This window comes from Protopterus annectens, chromosome 14.part0 (genome assembly GCF_019279795.1).
Source record: "Protopterus annectens isolate FY-2018-M chromosome 14.part0, PAN1.0, whole genome shotgun sequence".
In the NCBI taxonomy this organism is placed as follows: Eukaryota; Metazoa; Chordata; order Ceratodontiformes; family Protopteridae; genus Protopterus; species Protopterus annectens.
In genome coordinates this window covers 777,912,380-777,930,213 of record NC_056748.1, presented here as the reverse complement: position 1 = coordinate 777,930,213, position 17,834 = coordinate 777,912,380, and the positions used below count along the sequence as shown (strand labels likewise).

General features: G+C 37.2%; 1 protein-coding gene across 1 annotated transcript in view; it reads right to left on the bottom strand.

Annotated features, from left to right (window-relative positions):
* The window catches only part of OGDHL (oxoglutarate dehydrogenase L), a 2,090,792-nt gene that overhangs the window by 126,680 nt on the left and 1,946,278 nt on the right, over positions 1–17,834 (bottom strand). Inside the window, exon 19 of the mRNA XM_044055619.1 lies at positions 10,124–10,287. Coding sequence (XP_043911554.1) covers positions 10,124–10,287 — 164 coding nt within the window. The remainder of the gene's footprint in view (positions 1–10,123; positions 10,288–17,834) is intronic.

The following is a 17,834-nucleotide window of genomic DNA, read 5'->3' as shown; positions in this document are numbered from 1 at the left end:
ATTATTTCTCCCCAAATTCTCTTAACCTCCATAAGATTAGCTTTAGGTACAATATAAATACATACAAAAAACAAGGACCAGCATACAAGGCACCTTATTGTAACATAGATTACTTTTGTATTTTGGTTCTTTTGACAGACCGGTTTCGGCTAATTCAATACAGAGCCTTCATCAGTGTAAAAGATTCACAAAAAAAAGAAACAATTTATAAATAAATGAATAGACAATGTGATTAATTACAAATGCTCATTAAGATCTGGCTTAAAGAGACCACCAAGTTTAATAATCCATTTTCTTTCCATGGAATTCAGTAATTCATGCCAACCTAATTTATTGTTTCTGGATCTGTTTATTTTATATATAATGGTGAAACTAAAACATGCATTACTGTGTATTAATGATTGCTTATAAAGAGCATTGGTTTCTCTCTTGTTTTTAATGTCACTGAGGTGTTCAGATATTCTGAATTTCAAGAGTCTTGAAGTTTAACCAATGTAAAATGCAGGACAGTTGCACTTGGCCAACTATATTACCCAGTCCGAGGAACAGTTGGCAAAAAATTTTATATTATAAACCTTGGCGGTATTTTGACTACTAAAATTTTTTGTTTTAAATAACTTGGCACAATGTGTGCAGTGTTCGCAAGGAAAGCATCCAAGTAAAGGTTCACCTGATAGTATGGTTTGGATAGTGTTGGTAATTTTGGCTTCGGAATGTTTGAAATGATTGAAAAAAGCAGATACATTTCTGCCTTTACGGAAAGAAAACAGGCATCTGTCACCAAGTATTTCATTGAATTTTGGATCACATGTTAATATATTCCAGTTTTGCTGGACAGTATTGATTAATATGTTAGCAATACGTCCATATGTAGTGATGAGTCTGGGTGGTTTGGAATTTGATTGATTCCTATTTTTGTAAAGAAGGAGATCATCCCTATTCATATTGTCCAGTGTGTTTTGTGTGTAATAATTGACCCATTTTGTAACCCCGGTCATGAAATCTGAGAACTAAATTGTCCCTAAATCGTGTATAGGTGTGTCGATCAGAACAAATGCGTTTAATACGCAGGAACTGGGATTTGGGAATGTTTTTGTAAATATGGGAGGGGGGGGGTGAAAGCTGGAGGCATGGAGGAGTGAATTATTATCAGAGAATTTACGATGAATTTCTGTAGTCAACGTATGATCAGATGCGCGGCAAACCAGAACATCCAAAAAAATTATTTTATTTTTATCATAGTTGACAGAGAATTCGATTCCCCATTTATTTTCATTCAAGTATGTTATGAATTCCAAAAGATATTCAGTATCCGCCCTCCATACCAACCAGCAGTCGTCCAGATATCTACGCCAGATGTCCATTTCTTCTATATAAATATTGTGCGGTGTCATAAATGACCTGTTCTTCGAAATAAGCCATGAACAAATCTGCGTATATAGGAGCGAAAGAAGCCCCCATTGCTGTCCCCTTAGTTTGCAAATAACAGGTTCCCTTGTAAAAGAATACATTCTTCGTCAATACATGTTCTGTCAAACACAACAGAAGGGTATTAAAGCCGGGTTTGTATAATTTAGTCTTGTTGAGCCAATATTCTAAGGCCTCCAAACCAGCCCAGTGGGGAATGTTGGTGTATAGTGATGTTACATCCAATGTACAAAGTAACCAGTCTGGTTCCAACTGTGTTTCGGAAATGATTTGAAGAAATTCCGTGGTGTCCCTAATCCTTGCTCTGACACATTTTAAAAGCGGCTGTAAGTATTTGGTTAAGAAGAGAGATACAGGTTCGGTTAATGAATTCCTGCCAGAAACAATAGGTCTACCAGGAGGATTCTGGAGGTTTTTATGTATTTTGGGTAGAAAATATATGTACTGTGGGGCAAGGGTTGGATATAGTGAGTTGGGACCGTGTGTTTTTGGTGATGATACCTTCTTCAACAGCTAATGAAAGGAAAGAATCAATCTGTTGTTTGAAGACAGGTGTTGGGTCAATGGTTAATTGGGTATAGTATCGTACATTGGATAATTGTCTAAAAGCTTCATTGTCATATTGAGACAGATCCTGATTATGTTTTCTGCCCCCCCCCCTCCTCCTGTGTGTAAACCCTGAATTATTAGGGAATTCCTTCTTTTCAATGCTGGTGAGCCTGTAGCACCCACAGAGTCAGTGTCTAAACCTGAAAAAGAATCTTCAGCTGATGTGTCTGTGTTGTAAAGTGTACCGTTTTTTAGAATAGATTTAGTGCGTTTCCTTTTGGAAGTAGTCCGATTTTGTGAACTAAATCGGACGTGTTTTACTTTATTTTCAAAATTGAAGGGATCACCTTTGGTGTAATCATCTAAGTCTCCTTGAAACTTATTTCTTTTCCTTTCTTTTAACTGGGTTTCTAATGTTAACAATTCTTTACTTAAATTTTTTATGCTATTAGTATATATAGTCTGTCCCTCAAACCGCTTGGCTTTATCACTGAGTAAGGTAATGGATGCTATTTCTTGTTCAATAATCCTGTTGTGATAATTAGCCAATATTTCAACAAATTTAAGAGATGTTTCTTCTTGTTGGGGGGCAGAAAACATAAAAGCTGTAGACAACATGGAAAGTATACTACAGATGTTTGTGACCAAAGAAGAAATGTGAATATAACAAACATTTCATCTCATGTCCTTACCTCATATGAAATTGAAAGTCTCCATAAAGGGTTATCATTTATTCCAGGTTTCTTTGTTTCAGAAGAAAGTTTTGTTAATGACATCATTTCAAATTGCAGGATTCTCAACCTCAAATTATTTTTTCAGGAACAACAGTCATCAAAGATCTCTGATGAATTTAAATATCACAAATCCTCTTTTATGCCTCCCATGAATCAACATGTTTCCATGTTTCAACATGCGATTATTAAAGACCTTCACTTTCAATACAGGTCAATTCCCCCTTTACCCAATAATATAGCCAGAACATGCATGGACAACATTACCAAACTAGCCAACAATCATGAGCTGGTTATCATTGGTGCTGACAAAGGGGGTTCGATAGTAGTACAGGATCTGTCTCAATATGACAATGAAGCTTTTAGACAATTATCCAGTGTACGATACTATACCTAATTAACCATTGACCCAACACCTGTCTTCAAACAACAGATTGATTCTTTCCTTACATTAGCTGTTGAAGAAGGTATCACCACCAAAAACACACAGTCCCAACTCACTATATCCAACCCTTGCCCACAGTACATATATGTTATACCCAAAATACATAAAAACCTCCAGAATCCTCCTGGTAGACCTATGGTTTCTGGCAGGAATTAATTAACCGAACCTTTATCTCTTTTCTTAACCAAATACTTACAGCCGCTTTTAAAATGTGTCAGAGCAAGGATTAGGGACACCACAGAATTTCTTCAAATCATTTCCGAAACACAGTTGGAACCAGACTGGTTACTTTGTACATTGGATGTAATATCACTATACACCAACATTCCCCACTGGGCTGGTTTGGAGGCCTTAGAATATTGGCTCAATAAGACTGAATTATACAAACCCGGCTTTAATACCCTTCTGTTGTGTTTGACAGAACATGTATTGACGAAGAATGTATTCTTTTACACGGGAAACTGTTATTTGCAAACTAAGGGGACAGCAATGGGGGCTTCTTTCGCTCCTATATACGCAGATTTGTTCATGGCTTATTTCGAAGAACAGGTCATTTATGACACTTCGCACAATATTTATATAGAAGAAATGGACATCTGGCGTAGATATCTGGACGACTGGTGGTTGGTATGGAGGGCGGATACTGAATATCTTTTGGAATTCACCACATACTTCAATGAAAATAAATGGGGAATCGAATTCTCTGTCAACTATGATAAAAATAAAATTATTTTTTTGGATGTTCTGGTTTTCCGCGCATCTGATCATACGTTGACTACAGAAATTCATCGTAAATTCCCTGATAATAATTCATGCCTCCATGCCTCCAGCTTTCAACCCCCCCCCCCATATTTACAAAAACATTCCCAAATCCCAGTTCATGCGTATTAAATGCATTTGTTCTGATCGACACACCTATACACGATTTAGGGATGATTTAGTTCTCAGATTTCATGACCGGGGTTACAAAATGGGTCAATTATTACACATAAAACACACTGTGGACAATATGAATAGGGATGATCTCCTTTACAAAAATAGGAATCAATCAAATTCCAAACCACCCAGACTCATCACTACATATGGACGTAATACTAACATATTAATCAATACCGTCCAGCAAAACTGGAATATATTAACATGTGATCCAAAACTCAATGAAATACTTGGTGACAGATGCCTGTTTTCTTTCCGTAAAGGCAGAAATTTATCTGCTTTTTTCAATCATTTCAAACATTCCGAAGCCAAAATTACCAACACTATCCAAACCACACTATCAGGTGAACGTTTACTTGGATGCTTTCCTTGCGGACACTGCACACATTGTGCCAAGTTATTTAAAACAAAAAATGTTAGTAGTCAAAATACCCCCGAGGTTTATAATATAAAATTTTTTGCCAACTGTTCCTCGGACTGGGTAATATATTTGGCCAAGTGCAACTGTCCTGCATTTTACGTTGGTCAAACTTCAAGACCCTTGAAATTCAGAATATCTGAACACCTCAGTGACATTAAAAACAAGAGAGAAATCAATGCTCTTTATAAGCATTCATTAATACACAGTAATGCATGTTTTAGTTTCACCATTATAAATAAAATAAACAGATCCAGAAACAATAAATTAGGTTGGCATGAATTACTGAATTCCATGGAGAGAAAATGGATTATTAAACTTGGTGGTCTCTTTAAGCCAGATCTTAATGAGCATTTGTAATTAATCACATGGTCTATTCATTTATTTATAAATTGGTTCTTTTTTTGTGAATCTTTTACACTGATGAAGGCTCTGTATTGAATTAGCCGAAACGGGTCTGTCAAAAGAACCAAAATACTTTTATTAAAGTATTCTATGTTACAATAAGGTGCCTTGTATGCTGGTCCTTGTTTTTTGTTTGGATTACTCTTTCTCTTGGGACCTTGCAGCTGCCGTACTCGCAGAGCTTGCAACAATATAAATACATGCCATTGTAATCCTTCTTCCATGCTAACAACCCCTTATTACCACAAGCCTGCCATTATTACCTTTCTTTTCTTCTTTCAGTTAACAAATCCTGATGTAGAATACCAATTCAGTTGCTTATTTGTTTGTTTGTTTCTTTCGGCTTTTCCCGGTTAGGGGTCGCCACAGCGGAACTCCGGTCTGCTAATGATTGGCAGTAGATTTTTACGTACTGGCTTGCCGTGCCTAACGCACAACCTTCAGCGAAGGAATGCCCATTCATGCATGTCACCACACAGAAGACGCTCTGAGAATCGAACGGGCAACGTCTAACTGTGAGGCGACAACACTACCGCAGCACCACCACCGCAGTTGCTTATTTGTACTGTCTATAAAATAAATTCAATGTATTCCTTCCAGTTTGTCTGGCACAGCAGAAAATCTCAGGCTTTCTCTGTGTGCACTGACTTCTAACTCTAATATTGTTAAACACTTTTCTTCAGAAGCCTCAAATTCAGACATTCTTTTCTACATGTCATCATCTGAGTTCTTCAGTTTTATCAGTCATCTGAATAACATTTTTCTTTTACCTCTAGGCTTTTACCATTTTACTTTATATATATTGCTGTAGTGCCTCCCTTAGCTTAAAAACATTTGAATACATTTATTTTTCCTCTAAATTACTGGAAACCATCTCCTGCACAAAAGTTAAAACTTAAACTGATTTTTGCTATACAGCTACAAGGCTCGTCCCCACCTGTTTTCTTCTCCTTTTCTAATTGATTTTCTCTTACTTTCTCTGTATTTCTTCTTTTCTGACATCCAGACTGTGTAGTGACTAACAAGAGACTGAATTATGCCTATTTTATTAGCTTTTGCTGGCTTTTTTATACCACTTTTTGTTTCACACTGGAAGAGCTCTAATCGAGCCAATTTTCAGGGTGCAGACATCTTGAAATCATAAGGTGTATTAATACGAGTTTAATTTTTTTATACCTTTTTACTGAATTTCTGAGCTCCAGCTGCAATTTGTTATATAACATTTTGCTGAAAGAGGTTACCTTTTTCTGGGTGTTTAACTTACTGCATGGTTGTGTGACTCTGAAGTTAGTATATTTATTAAGTGGATGCAGAAAAGCATACCTCTCCCCTCCACAGCTTCAAAGCACCTTAACTGCCTAGAATTTCCCCAACTCTTGCAGTACAATCAACTTATGCTAGCTCATAAAATTCTGTATCATCCTGAGAAAACCCCCTCACTGCAAAACATACTTCAACCATACTCTTGTAACAGGACTCTCTGCTCTAACAATAAATTCCTTCTTGAAGTAACTAAACCCAACAACACAGCAGGGGAATCTCTCTTCTCTAATTTTGTGCCCAAAAAATGGAACTCTTTGCCACCACACATAAGTTCCATCTCGTCCTTATCACTGTTTAAAAAGTCACTAAGAACACACTTTACATCTACTTGGCTCTGCTCCTGTACTGGTCCAGGATAGTCCCTACCTTAATTTTCACTATCCTCAACCCAGTATATGATGTTTAATAGCTCACATGTTTTTGTAAATAAGGCTAGAACGTAGGACTCCTACATATCGATACTGGTCTTTTTTAAACTTTCTTATATATCTGTAGGTACCAATATTGTTTACTTGTATCTACTTACAGATGATGTATTCTTTCTATACGTTATAATTATTTTTTATATTGCATTCTGTACTTGTCATAATTATTTTGTATACCTATACCACATTTGTTCTTTATTATTGTTATTTGCGTAGCTTTTCTCCTCGGGCCTCCAATGAAAAAGGACTTGTGTACAGTGGATTTTCCCAGTTATCAAATGTAAAATAAAAATAAAATAAATAAATAAAATTTTTAATTTTGGAGTTTAGGTATGTATACCTCGTTGTGTGTGTGTGTGTGTGTATATACTACCAACTCTCATCAGCCAAATGTCATTGCCTCTCATCTAACCATATCACCTAACCGGAACTACATCACTGTCTTTTTGTCCTATTATTAACACTCTTACTGCCCCTCATATGGCACGTTCAGCTGCACCAATCTACACTTCTCACTCACATAGACTTTTGCTTAACATAACTTCTTCCATCTACTCACAACCTCTAACAACCTTCACTACACTTGACTACCCTGTCATTCTCACTTAAATAACACACAGTGCTAATTATCCAGAAACCTTACTTTCATGAGATTTGTCTTGATTTACTTTAAATAATAATTACAGTCGTGTACACTCTCTTCATTTTTGTTACCTGATAATGGTGTATCGGATATGTGTGGTTTCATTATACTTTTGCTGTTTCACTAAATACAATTCTGATTTATTTTTATTTCTAGGCTGAGGCTGAAATTGGTCATTTGTGATCAGTGCTCTACCCAGGTACATAAATTTTAAATTTGTTTATTTGTGTCTTTCGGCTTTTCCCGGTTAGGGGTCGCCACAGCGGAACTCCGGTCCGCTAATGATTGGCAGTAGATTTTTATGTGCTGGCTTGCCGGGCCTAACACACAACCTTCAACAAAGGAACGCCCATTCACGCATGTCGCCACATAGAAGACGCTGTAACTGAGAATCGAATGGGCAATGTCTAACTGTGAGGCGACAACGCTACCGCAGCACCACCACCGCAGTACAGGTACATAAATTTTAAATAAAATACATAAAAGATCTCCACTGTGCAAAACCTCTGTGGGGAAATCAAGAAAGAAGTCAGACTACACTGCCAAGTAGCTTCAATTATTGTTGGCCATCTTAAACACTTGGACACATACTCTTTGCAGTGAATCACTTTGACTACCTGCTAAAGCAGTACCAAAAAATTTTATGTACTGTTGACCCTACACATCGAGGTACTTATCTGGAATTTCTTGGCCTGAAGAGTAATAAACTGCCAGCGAAGTTGTTGTGGCCTCTTTTTAACAGGGACTCGCAAAGTCTTTTTTCTGCATATAACTTCATTACTCCAAAGGCCCTTGGATGACGAAGTTCCAAAGTACTGAACCTGTTTTACCCAGGCATATTTATGCATGTTTCTGTTCCCCAGCTACACTGCTTGCACTGTTTGATCGGTTCTTAGTCTTTCACTCTGTGTTAAACTCAAACCCACCATTTAAAAGATGTCAATCATGTAGATGACCAAACTGCTTCCCTCCCTCTATTCCCAGCTAGCTCCTGCAGCACAGGGGCTTCTAAGCAATCCCAAGTCATCTGGGCCATATTTATCCTGTTGTGCCATGGAACTGTCAAACCCCAGACACTGATTTAGTTATTTCTGGAGAGAAGAAAGTAGGTAAAAAAAGGATAATCTATAGTGGAGTTCCAGAATTTTAAGAATTCTCTTCCCAGGAAACTGAGGGAAATGGAGACACTTTTCTACCCAAAGCTCTAGCAGCGTACATCTTGAGCTCATTAAATCCAGGACAGAACATGCTCTTGTTTGGCATCTACTTCTCTGAATTACAGGCCAGCACTAAGGGACTCTGGCTAACAAAGTTTGCAGATGACTGCAAACTGGGAGCCATTATTGAACCCCCAAATGATGTGGATATTCTACAAAAGGGCCTTACAGAAACAGATGCTTGGTGCCAGAGTCATGGGCTCAAGCTAAATGCCAAGAAATGTATAGTTATCCCCTATGGGAAAAAACATGTACCCATGAATTACCACATAAGTGGCAGTGTGATAAGGGACTTAGAGACTCAGGTGGACAGTGGTCTCATCTTTGATAACCACATCGCCACAACAGTAAGGAAATCCTTCTGTGTGGCACACCTCATCACTAAGGCTTTTCATCCAGAAAAAAAGGAGGTCATTGTCCCACTGTACTCATCCCTCATTAGACCCATTACAGAGTACAATGCCCCATTTGGTATGTACTTCACAAGACATTTGCAACAGCTGGAAAGGCCACATAAATACCTCACTAAAAGAATCACAGGACTAAAGCAGATGCCCTATGCTGTCCATCTAAAAAAACTCCAGCTATACTCTGTTGCATATTGCCTACTCAGAGACCATCTCTTCTTAACATACAAGGCCATGTCAAACCCAAAGCTGTTTGACATGCTACACTTAAAGAAATCCCAATCCCTCAGAGCTACACACTCCATGTATCTAAACCTGGTCATCACAATGAATAAAACTTGCTGGAGGGACAGGTTCCTGACCCAGAGACTCCTCATATTCTGGAATACACTGCCCATATATGTCAAGCTGAGCACCTCTTTGCCCCTTTTCAGAAGGAACCTTGATGATTGGATGGGAGATAGGAAATTCAACCCGGGGATCACGTCAGTTGCCCTGCTAGACAGGGGACCAGGGAAATAAATATTCTGGGAAGAAATAGCCAGGGAAATGTTATGGCTAGGCTTGTATAGGCCCTAGGGCCGATTGCCTAGTACCAACCTATAAAAGCAGCACATGATCTTATAACAAGCCTTTACAAAGTCTAGTGCTGCTGTCCAACCATGGTCCTTAAGGTGTATTCCTACACCCATGAGAAAAAAATTAAACCAGATGTTGAAAAAAATCTGACATTCTGAATAGTGTGCCATTCTGTGGGCTCAAATAGCATAGATGCACCCTTGGGAGTCAGAGTCCAATCCAAAGTTCACCTGCCTAGTCTTCATTGTGAGGAATGGGCGATCACTCCACCTTAGCCAAACAGGCATGCTCATGATTCTGAAGCTCAAAGAAGGGAGCGTCAATATTGACACTACAAGATGCATTACCCAAGGCAGTTGCAGAAGTGCATCTTTCTTGGCACGGCACACTTCTGCTACTAAACAGACCTTGTTGAACTGTACTTTTCTTGGCATGAAATATTATCAACTATTAAAAAAATGTAATCACAACAAACCAAGTTCCAAAGCAAAGAAAATTCAACTCTCACTCTTCAAACGTATTATAGGGATTAGTGAAGTACTTTCTTCATAACAAGAATGCAAGCAGCCATTCCTCAAACTACATTTGTTACAGACAAGGTTTTGAAAAGCACATACCTGCTCCAATCTAAGAATTGCTATTTCCTTATCCAAACCTTGGACTGATCGTTCTTTCACAAGATCATAATATACTTTGCCAGTGCAAATAAGTAGCCTCTTTACTTCCTCAGGCTTATCAGCTGCAACCCCCTCTTCAGTAATTACACGTCTGAAATGTGTACCTATACAAAAAGAAAAAAAAAACAACTCAATAAAAAGTTAGTAATCTGCTTTTTTGATTAAAATAATTTATATATTTATTTATTTTTTTTGTGGGGGTGGTGATACATAAATCTTGCATACCACAAAAACCTACCACATCCCATGACTCCCAGTTTCACCTTTTTCGCGTCAGCTGTACTGCTCTGGTACAATCTATTACCTGGTGACCCCTAGGGGAGAACAGTTTTAAGGTATATACTTCTGGATGCTTCCTCGTACAAGGGATAGTAGACCTCTATGCATTGCACACACCAAGTTGACTGGAATTCTGCATGCATCTTTTTAATCATGGGATGTGCATATGCAACAGTTCTGGTGTCAAATATGATACATGTACATTTCCACCCTGTCATCATCCCCAAGTTAACTGGTGGCCAGGCTCACGAGTCAAACATGGGTCACAATCAGCAATAGTAAATATCAATTTCTCCTGTCATCAAACTGACATATTTTAGAAATGTCAGAAGTCAGTTTTAGAAATGTGACTGCTTTTCTCAACAAAAAAGTGAAAAGTCATGCATAAACATACATTAACATTACATCTTCAAGGAGAGCTATGTCAAAATGTGAACCTACACTGGTTTCTCTGAAAATTACTCCTGAGCCAGTTCACACCACTGATCTCTGGCTGTCACTGACAAGTCATTTTCAGAATACAAACATTAGTAGTCCCATTATCATATAGAGCTCTTTCCAATTCACTATTCTGAAATGTGTTCTGAAAATGATAAACAGAAATATAAATATGCTCCACCATTCAAAGGTTTTAAGATGAGATAAGAAAACAAGAAACGGCCATAGCATAGTGGTGCCTCTACCATAACTAACTCTTAGTATCCTATGCAAGACAGACATACTGTCAGAATCTATGAAGATATAATAAGCCAAACTGTAAAACTCTATGCCATAACAGAAATATTCTGACTTTCAAATCAGTACATCAGTCAACTGTCACACAGTAAAAATATTACCAAAGTGGTTTGAAATTTAGCTCACAAGGCCACAAACATTCATCTCTCACCAAAGTACTCAATTCCAAACAGGAGATAAACAACAGTACGTCGCAGAAAGGAGGTCAACAGCTGCAAAGATACAGAAATCAGTGTGACTACAAAAATATTTAAGAAAACTAGCACAACTTAAAAATTGCTAAAGTGTCAAAACTGACATGAAATCTGAATTTAAATATACCAATAAAAAGAAATAAATTTCAGCTTCTCTAAACCACCAGTAGTATGAATTCATGTAAAGTGCAGAAAATGTAGCAACAACAGTACTAGTGATACAAAATGCATTTGCATGATGTAGTCAGAATGTTGGAGCCAAGCAGGCATGCAATATACTAGTCATCAATACACAAAACTGCGATAACTTAAAACTGCATCCTCCCAAGGGATGGTGTGAAGCTCCCCTAAAAAAAATAATTGCAATTGTTACAGCAAGTTTCAAGGTTCGATGTCTCTGTGTGCAATTGCACTTTTTGTATAGGTCATCACTGTGTCACACCATAATCAAGGAGCCTGAAATTGAGCTTTGATGGATGAATATGTCAGACTTTAATGAAACAATTATTTTTAATCAGGTCAAATTGGATAAGGCAATTGTAACAACCTAAACCTTATAATGCAATTCATGAAAGAAATTTATTCCATTTCTGCAAGACAGTTCTTGCCCTCATTGTGAGGAATGGGGGGGATCATTCCACCTTAGCCAACCAGGCATGCTCATGATCTGGAAGCTCAAAGAACAGAAAGTCAATACTGATACCATAAGAGACAATCACTACAGTGGTTGCTTAAGTGCAACTTCATGGACTAAGTATATGTACATAGCAGGGTAACAGGGGTGCATCTTCCCAAGTCAAAGTATGTAGGAATGTGAACACCCCTAAAAAGTCTTTTAGCTGTTCAGGACTTGTGTAGATAAATAACCAGGATTGGGAATCATTATTCTATCGTCCATGCTGAAAGATTCAAATTATTGAAAATGAAATGTAGCACCCTGGCTTGCTGTTTGTTAATAAGGACTTGTGGACAGACAAAGGCAATGGAGGAACCATGGTCATGTTCCTTAAGAGACAAAAACATTGTTGTCTCAGCCAAAAATGAGCTGTTAGAATGAGAATGGATTTTAGTTTGCTTCTGAAGAAGTGATAAGGCATAAAGTAGGTTATGAGTGCAAGGAAAAGAGACAGCATTGATTTTTCATACTATTTTGTGAGAAATCACAGATCAAAATGTTTGGAATTCTTTGCGGAGTGAGTGCTAGCAAAGTCTACTTTTGCAATTTCCCACATATGTACTAGACTTCAAAAGGTTTGTGAATCCAGTTTCCATTTGTGAGTTACAGTTATCTTTCTGATGAAAACTGAATAACTGGTTCAGTACATTTCAGAAATGCACTACTGACAGCTTCAGGTTCTACTGTGAAGACACAGTACACACTGGCTTTCTCTACAACACTGGCAAGCTCTCATTCTCTACTGTTGTGATGTCTGTACTGATATGAAGGTGACCTACATGACATAAATGTTCTGATAAGATGTTAAGTTCTGACAGATTATTTTCACTTTTTTAGGCTGATTCGGAGAGACCATAAACTGACAGACTGGTAAAACAGGCTCCCCTACATACAATGATGAGTCTGTTAAATGTTATATATTTGTCCAAGGCATTTAGGTCATTCCTATGGATAGGTTGCTTAAATGTGTCCAGGACAAGAGCCTTTATTAAAGCTAAGTAACATAATTCCTAAAATGTAGCAAAGGTGGGGTGAAGGGAGCAACCGCCCCAGGTGCAATATGTTAGGGGGAGCAATCGGCAGCTAGTTTTTTTGGTTTAATTTATTTATTTTTTATTTCTCAAACAGAGAACATTGAGGCAAGTACAGGCTTTATGACCTGGCACTCTGCTAGTGTTGAGGAATACCAGATCAAATGAACCTCTTTTTTTTTTTTTTTTTTTACACTCTCATGTTGACAGCGTGAGAGTGCTACATCTGGGAATGGCACTGTTCGTCATAAGAGCCAACTGTGCCTCTGCATAATTCCTTTACCTGCAACTATACAGGAATCAGTGCATTTTCAGGACCAGAAAAGTAGTTTATTTATTTGTATTTCTTTCAATTAAAAGGAAAGTTTAACATTGGATATAACTATATTCCTAGGTGCCTGGACTTACTAGTGGCTTTAATAATTTATTATTGTGTGGCATGTGCCATTCAGTGGTCAAGGCAAGTTTTTCTTGGGTTCTAAAGTGTATGCATTTGCTTTCTAGTTAATGAGTATGAGTTCTAGTTTGTACAGCCATAAGAAAAGCCAAAAGAAATCTTTCTAATGATTCATGAATTCAAAACTGTTGATGCAAACTTCTCCTACATGAACTGGAGTACTGGACTACATCAACAGAGCACTGCAGTCTGCAGCAAATGATATAGGCTCAGTAATAGAGATTGTGATTAATGATATCACGCTGGATATATCCACTTTAAATCTAACCCTATAAGAAGATGATATCCTATTAGTAAATTCAGACAAAAATATCAGCAAACTTCACCAAAAAAAAAAAATCAGGTTGACTCCGCCAGTATTATTACATTGAATTCTGTAAACTAATTGTAAACACAAAAATCTGCGATAATGATATTTGATACCATACAAACTTTCAAAGGCTTTCATTTACAAATACTCAATTTATATAATAATCATGTCCTAAAATGTTGACAAACAGAAAAGAAATACCTGGGTCTAATACCGGATTCTACATTCGCCTTTAAACTCCACACAGGCACAGCAGAGAAGAAGGTAGTCTCACCTTAAGGCCCATTATAAACATTCCATCTCCTAACACCTGAACTAGAACAGCATTACCACAAAGCATCTTAACTGCAAAAATTGAATATGCTATTCCAATGGCAGCACTCCAAACACTCAAGTACTCCAAGTAGCTAGTAATAAAATGTTTAGATGTTTATACATAGCACACACTACAAGTCACCAATATGACAAAGAAACATTACTAGTTTCCAATAACAGTCAATGTTGCTGACATTATTTACTACGCACTTTCTATTAATACCATACAGCCTGTACACCTACAATATGTGCAGAGAATGTTGTACATAATACGAACTATACGGCCTATATAACTACAATGTGTAGTACTTACCAACAGTAACTTCTGCTATGTTTTTGCTGCACCTTAAATTGTACAGTGTTTATGCTAAATCAACATTACATGTATTATACTGTCATATCCTTGATCTTTTATGGGTGTGGGTCATAGCTGAAAAACATCAGACTGACCATCCCACCTACTCAGTCAGAAAACAAAATAAATAAAAATACAAAGTTACTTCATAAACAGTAAGAACAGGAGAGGAGATATGACGTATACCTGAAAAACATAATTTGTCAAACTGGCAGAGTTGTAGTGTGAGGGAATAACCTTAACATAGATGGAGCTGTTGAGCTGGAAATTCCTAAACCAGTTGTTTGCTTTGTCACTCATGCCAGCTAGTAGGAGTTTGTTAAAGAGCAAGGAAAGCTTATCCGGATCAAAGGTCTTGGTGAAGTTAATGAATACTGCTTCACTGAAAAAACCTTTGTCCATACTGCTCAGAATATTGTCGATAAGAGTACAGATGGCTGTCATTGTACATCTTCCTGCCCAGAAACCGCGCTAATGTTTAAAGAGGAGGGAGTAGTTTTAGGTGTACAAGGAAATTTGTGGGCATACAACTTTTAATGGATTTTTCCTAAGGTAAGGAAAATGGAGATGTACATGAAGTCAGGTAAAGGTATGAGCTTGGAAGTTTTAGGTACAGGCTTTTTTTGTGGCATTTTTCCAGACTGAGGGCATGATGTTTAGCTTTAGGCATAGATTAAAGATGTGGTTGTAAGGTGATAAAGAGCTGGTGTTTTACATAAAGCTAGGAACAAAGGATTTAAGCAATCCTTCCTACTGGAGGCATCATGTGGATTTTGTCTAAAATTTCTATGTATTTATTTTTTTCATTAACCTACTAGAAGTAGAACGGGATAAAAATGTTCTACAAGGGATGACTCGCTTCCAAAACTGATTTGGACTTCAGATATTTGAGGTGTATTATGGTCTTAGAAATAGGGTTTTATGATGTAAGACTTTTTTTTGGCTTTTTTTGCCAAGTGTTCTTAGTTGATTATTTTTTTGTTGTCTTTGAGAAGTTAGATATTTTTCCACTGGGCCATATTTGGTCCATAGAGTTCATTTTCAGCTCAGGAATAAGCCATTTGTTAATTAGGCGTTATCTCAGTCTTGATATAAAAAGGAAACACATTCTACAGGACAAGGAGAAGGCCAGTCAGTGTGCCAGAACCAATATCATTGTAACAAAGGAGTCCAGTCAGGACAGTTGAAATGAGATTTTCATTTTGTGATCTGTGGCTGAAGGCAATGCTAACTATGGGTTGTATGATTACTGGCATAGTGTCAATCTGAGAGACGGGTATGTGATAAGTGTGGCTTGGGGAAGGGAGGATTATTAGAAATGTTAAAGAATCAATGACCGTGTTTATTTGATTTAGGGTCAGGTCATCTTGGCTCAGCAACTAAATGAAGTAATCCTAGGTTAGTCAGAAATTCATTACTGTTTTCTCAGGGGTCTAGAATGTACAAATTAAAGTTCACAAGGATAATAGCATTGTAGCACTAGGTTACAGTATTCATTAAAAGTTTAAGTAAAATTAAAAATTTGTTTTTTTTTAGACTAGGGGATTGGTAACCACCTTCTATGATGAGTTTTTGATGTTTATTTTAAAGTTATATCAAGTATCAGCCAGATGAAATCAAGCCATAGCTTTCAACCTTCCATTTCCTAAATATAGGACACTACCTCTCAATGTGGAATACATAATCACAGCTTATTAACAACTTCAGGTAGAAAACTCACATTTTGGCTAAAATGTGTTGCTTTGAATTTACCAAAAAAAAAGTTACTCTGATGAACTGATATGACGCAATAATTTTACCATGGATGCTAGTTAAAAAATTTTGTGTTAAGAAAAAAGACTTTTAAGAATCAGAATGTGGACTTCTGCTGTAGTTCAACTCTGCTGAACTGGAAGAGAAACATTGTACCTTCATCTGTTCTTTTCCCAGATCGAGTACTGTATGTACACCTGTCACCTGCAAAATGATGGTTTAAGTCTGGGGAATTGTCTTTCATTAAGGATTCTGTTACTTGATGATGTATGGTGAGTGGACCTGTAGTAGTGTGTCTAGCTGTACCAGTTTGTTGGTGAGGCTTCCTGCATTTAGAAGTGCTATTTAAGTGTTTTTATTTTAAGTGTTTAGGTACCGGGTTCTAAATTGCAGTAAGAAAGTCCTTTACAAAGCTTATTATGGACTACTTCTCAATATCTGCATACTTCACAGTGAGTGAACAGAAAATAAGAGGTTCACACTGAGGAGTCAGAAATTAAATGGCCTTCTCATTTCCCCATAGCACGGCCCAAGTGGGATTAGTGAAAAACGTTTACTTCAGTACTACTGGAACAAAATACAATAATACAGAATCATTCCTCAAAAGCTCTAAAAGAACTATTCAGTTTTTACTAGGCATACATGACCTGCTGTAGGCGACCCCTACCGGGAGAAGCCGAAATACAGTTTATACATCATACAGCAGTTTCCCAGTACACTATGTGAATATCTTATCAGAAAAAAATCGCTTCAGGGAATTTGGAAAGAAATACAGCCAAAGTAGTGCTGATCTGGTTAAGGCAGCAAAATAATTTGTTGCATGTAAATAACAAGGCAGGAAGGGCCATGTACTGAGCAACTGTGCTCAAATTTGCTTACTAACACACTACCACAATGCTTGAAGATGTGAAATCTAAGGCTCTCAATTTCCAATACAATGGTCTAACTTCTGTAGTTCACATAAGAATTCTAGGAGAGAAAATAAAAACTTAATAGTTAGCTTGCAATTTCAAGTCTTAACTTTCACCTCTGTGCACGGCAATTTCGAAAAAGCAGATGCTCTGTAGCATTAAAAGCATTCATTTTGAACCTAAATTTTATGAAATGTTCAAATACCTTCTCCATCCAAAAAAAGATAACCAATGGCACAGGAGCAGATTCTGATAGGTCCAAAGTGCTAATCCACTGCAGCATCATATTCTACTTATTTTGAGTTGATATCTTCTGAAGTGTAAGGAGAGTTGTATACACATATACAAGTAGCTGTAATTACTGTCTTAGCAGAACATTAATAAGGTTCAACCATAATAAAATAAACTTCAGTCATTAGCAGATTGAAATATAATTTATTAAAAGAAATAACATACAAGCGTGGGAGACAGTACTCAGGAAGTCGTGTCTCCCTGAACAAAAGAATTCACAATCTTTTTATAGGAAAACTTTAACAAAGTAGTAAACTTTATCAATCATATCACTGCTAGCATTCAATAGAAAATATTTAATATGCTTAATAATACAGTTTATTCTTCAAACCATTACTAAATATC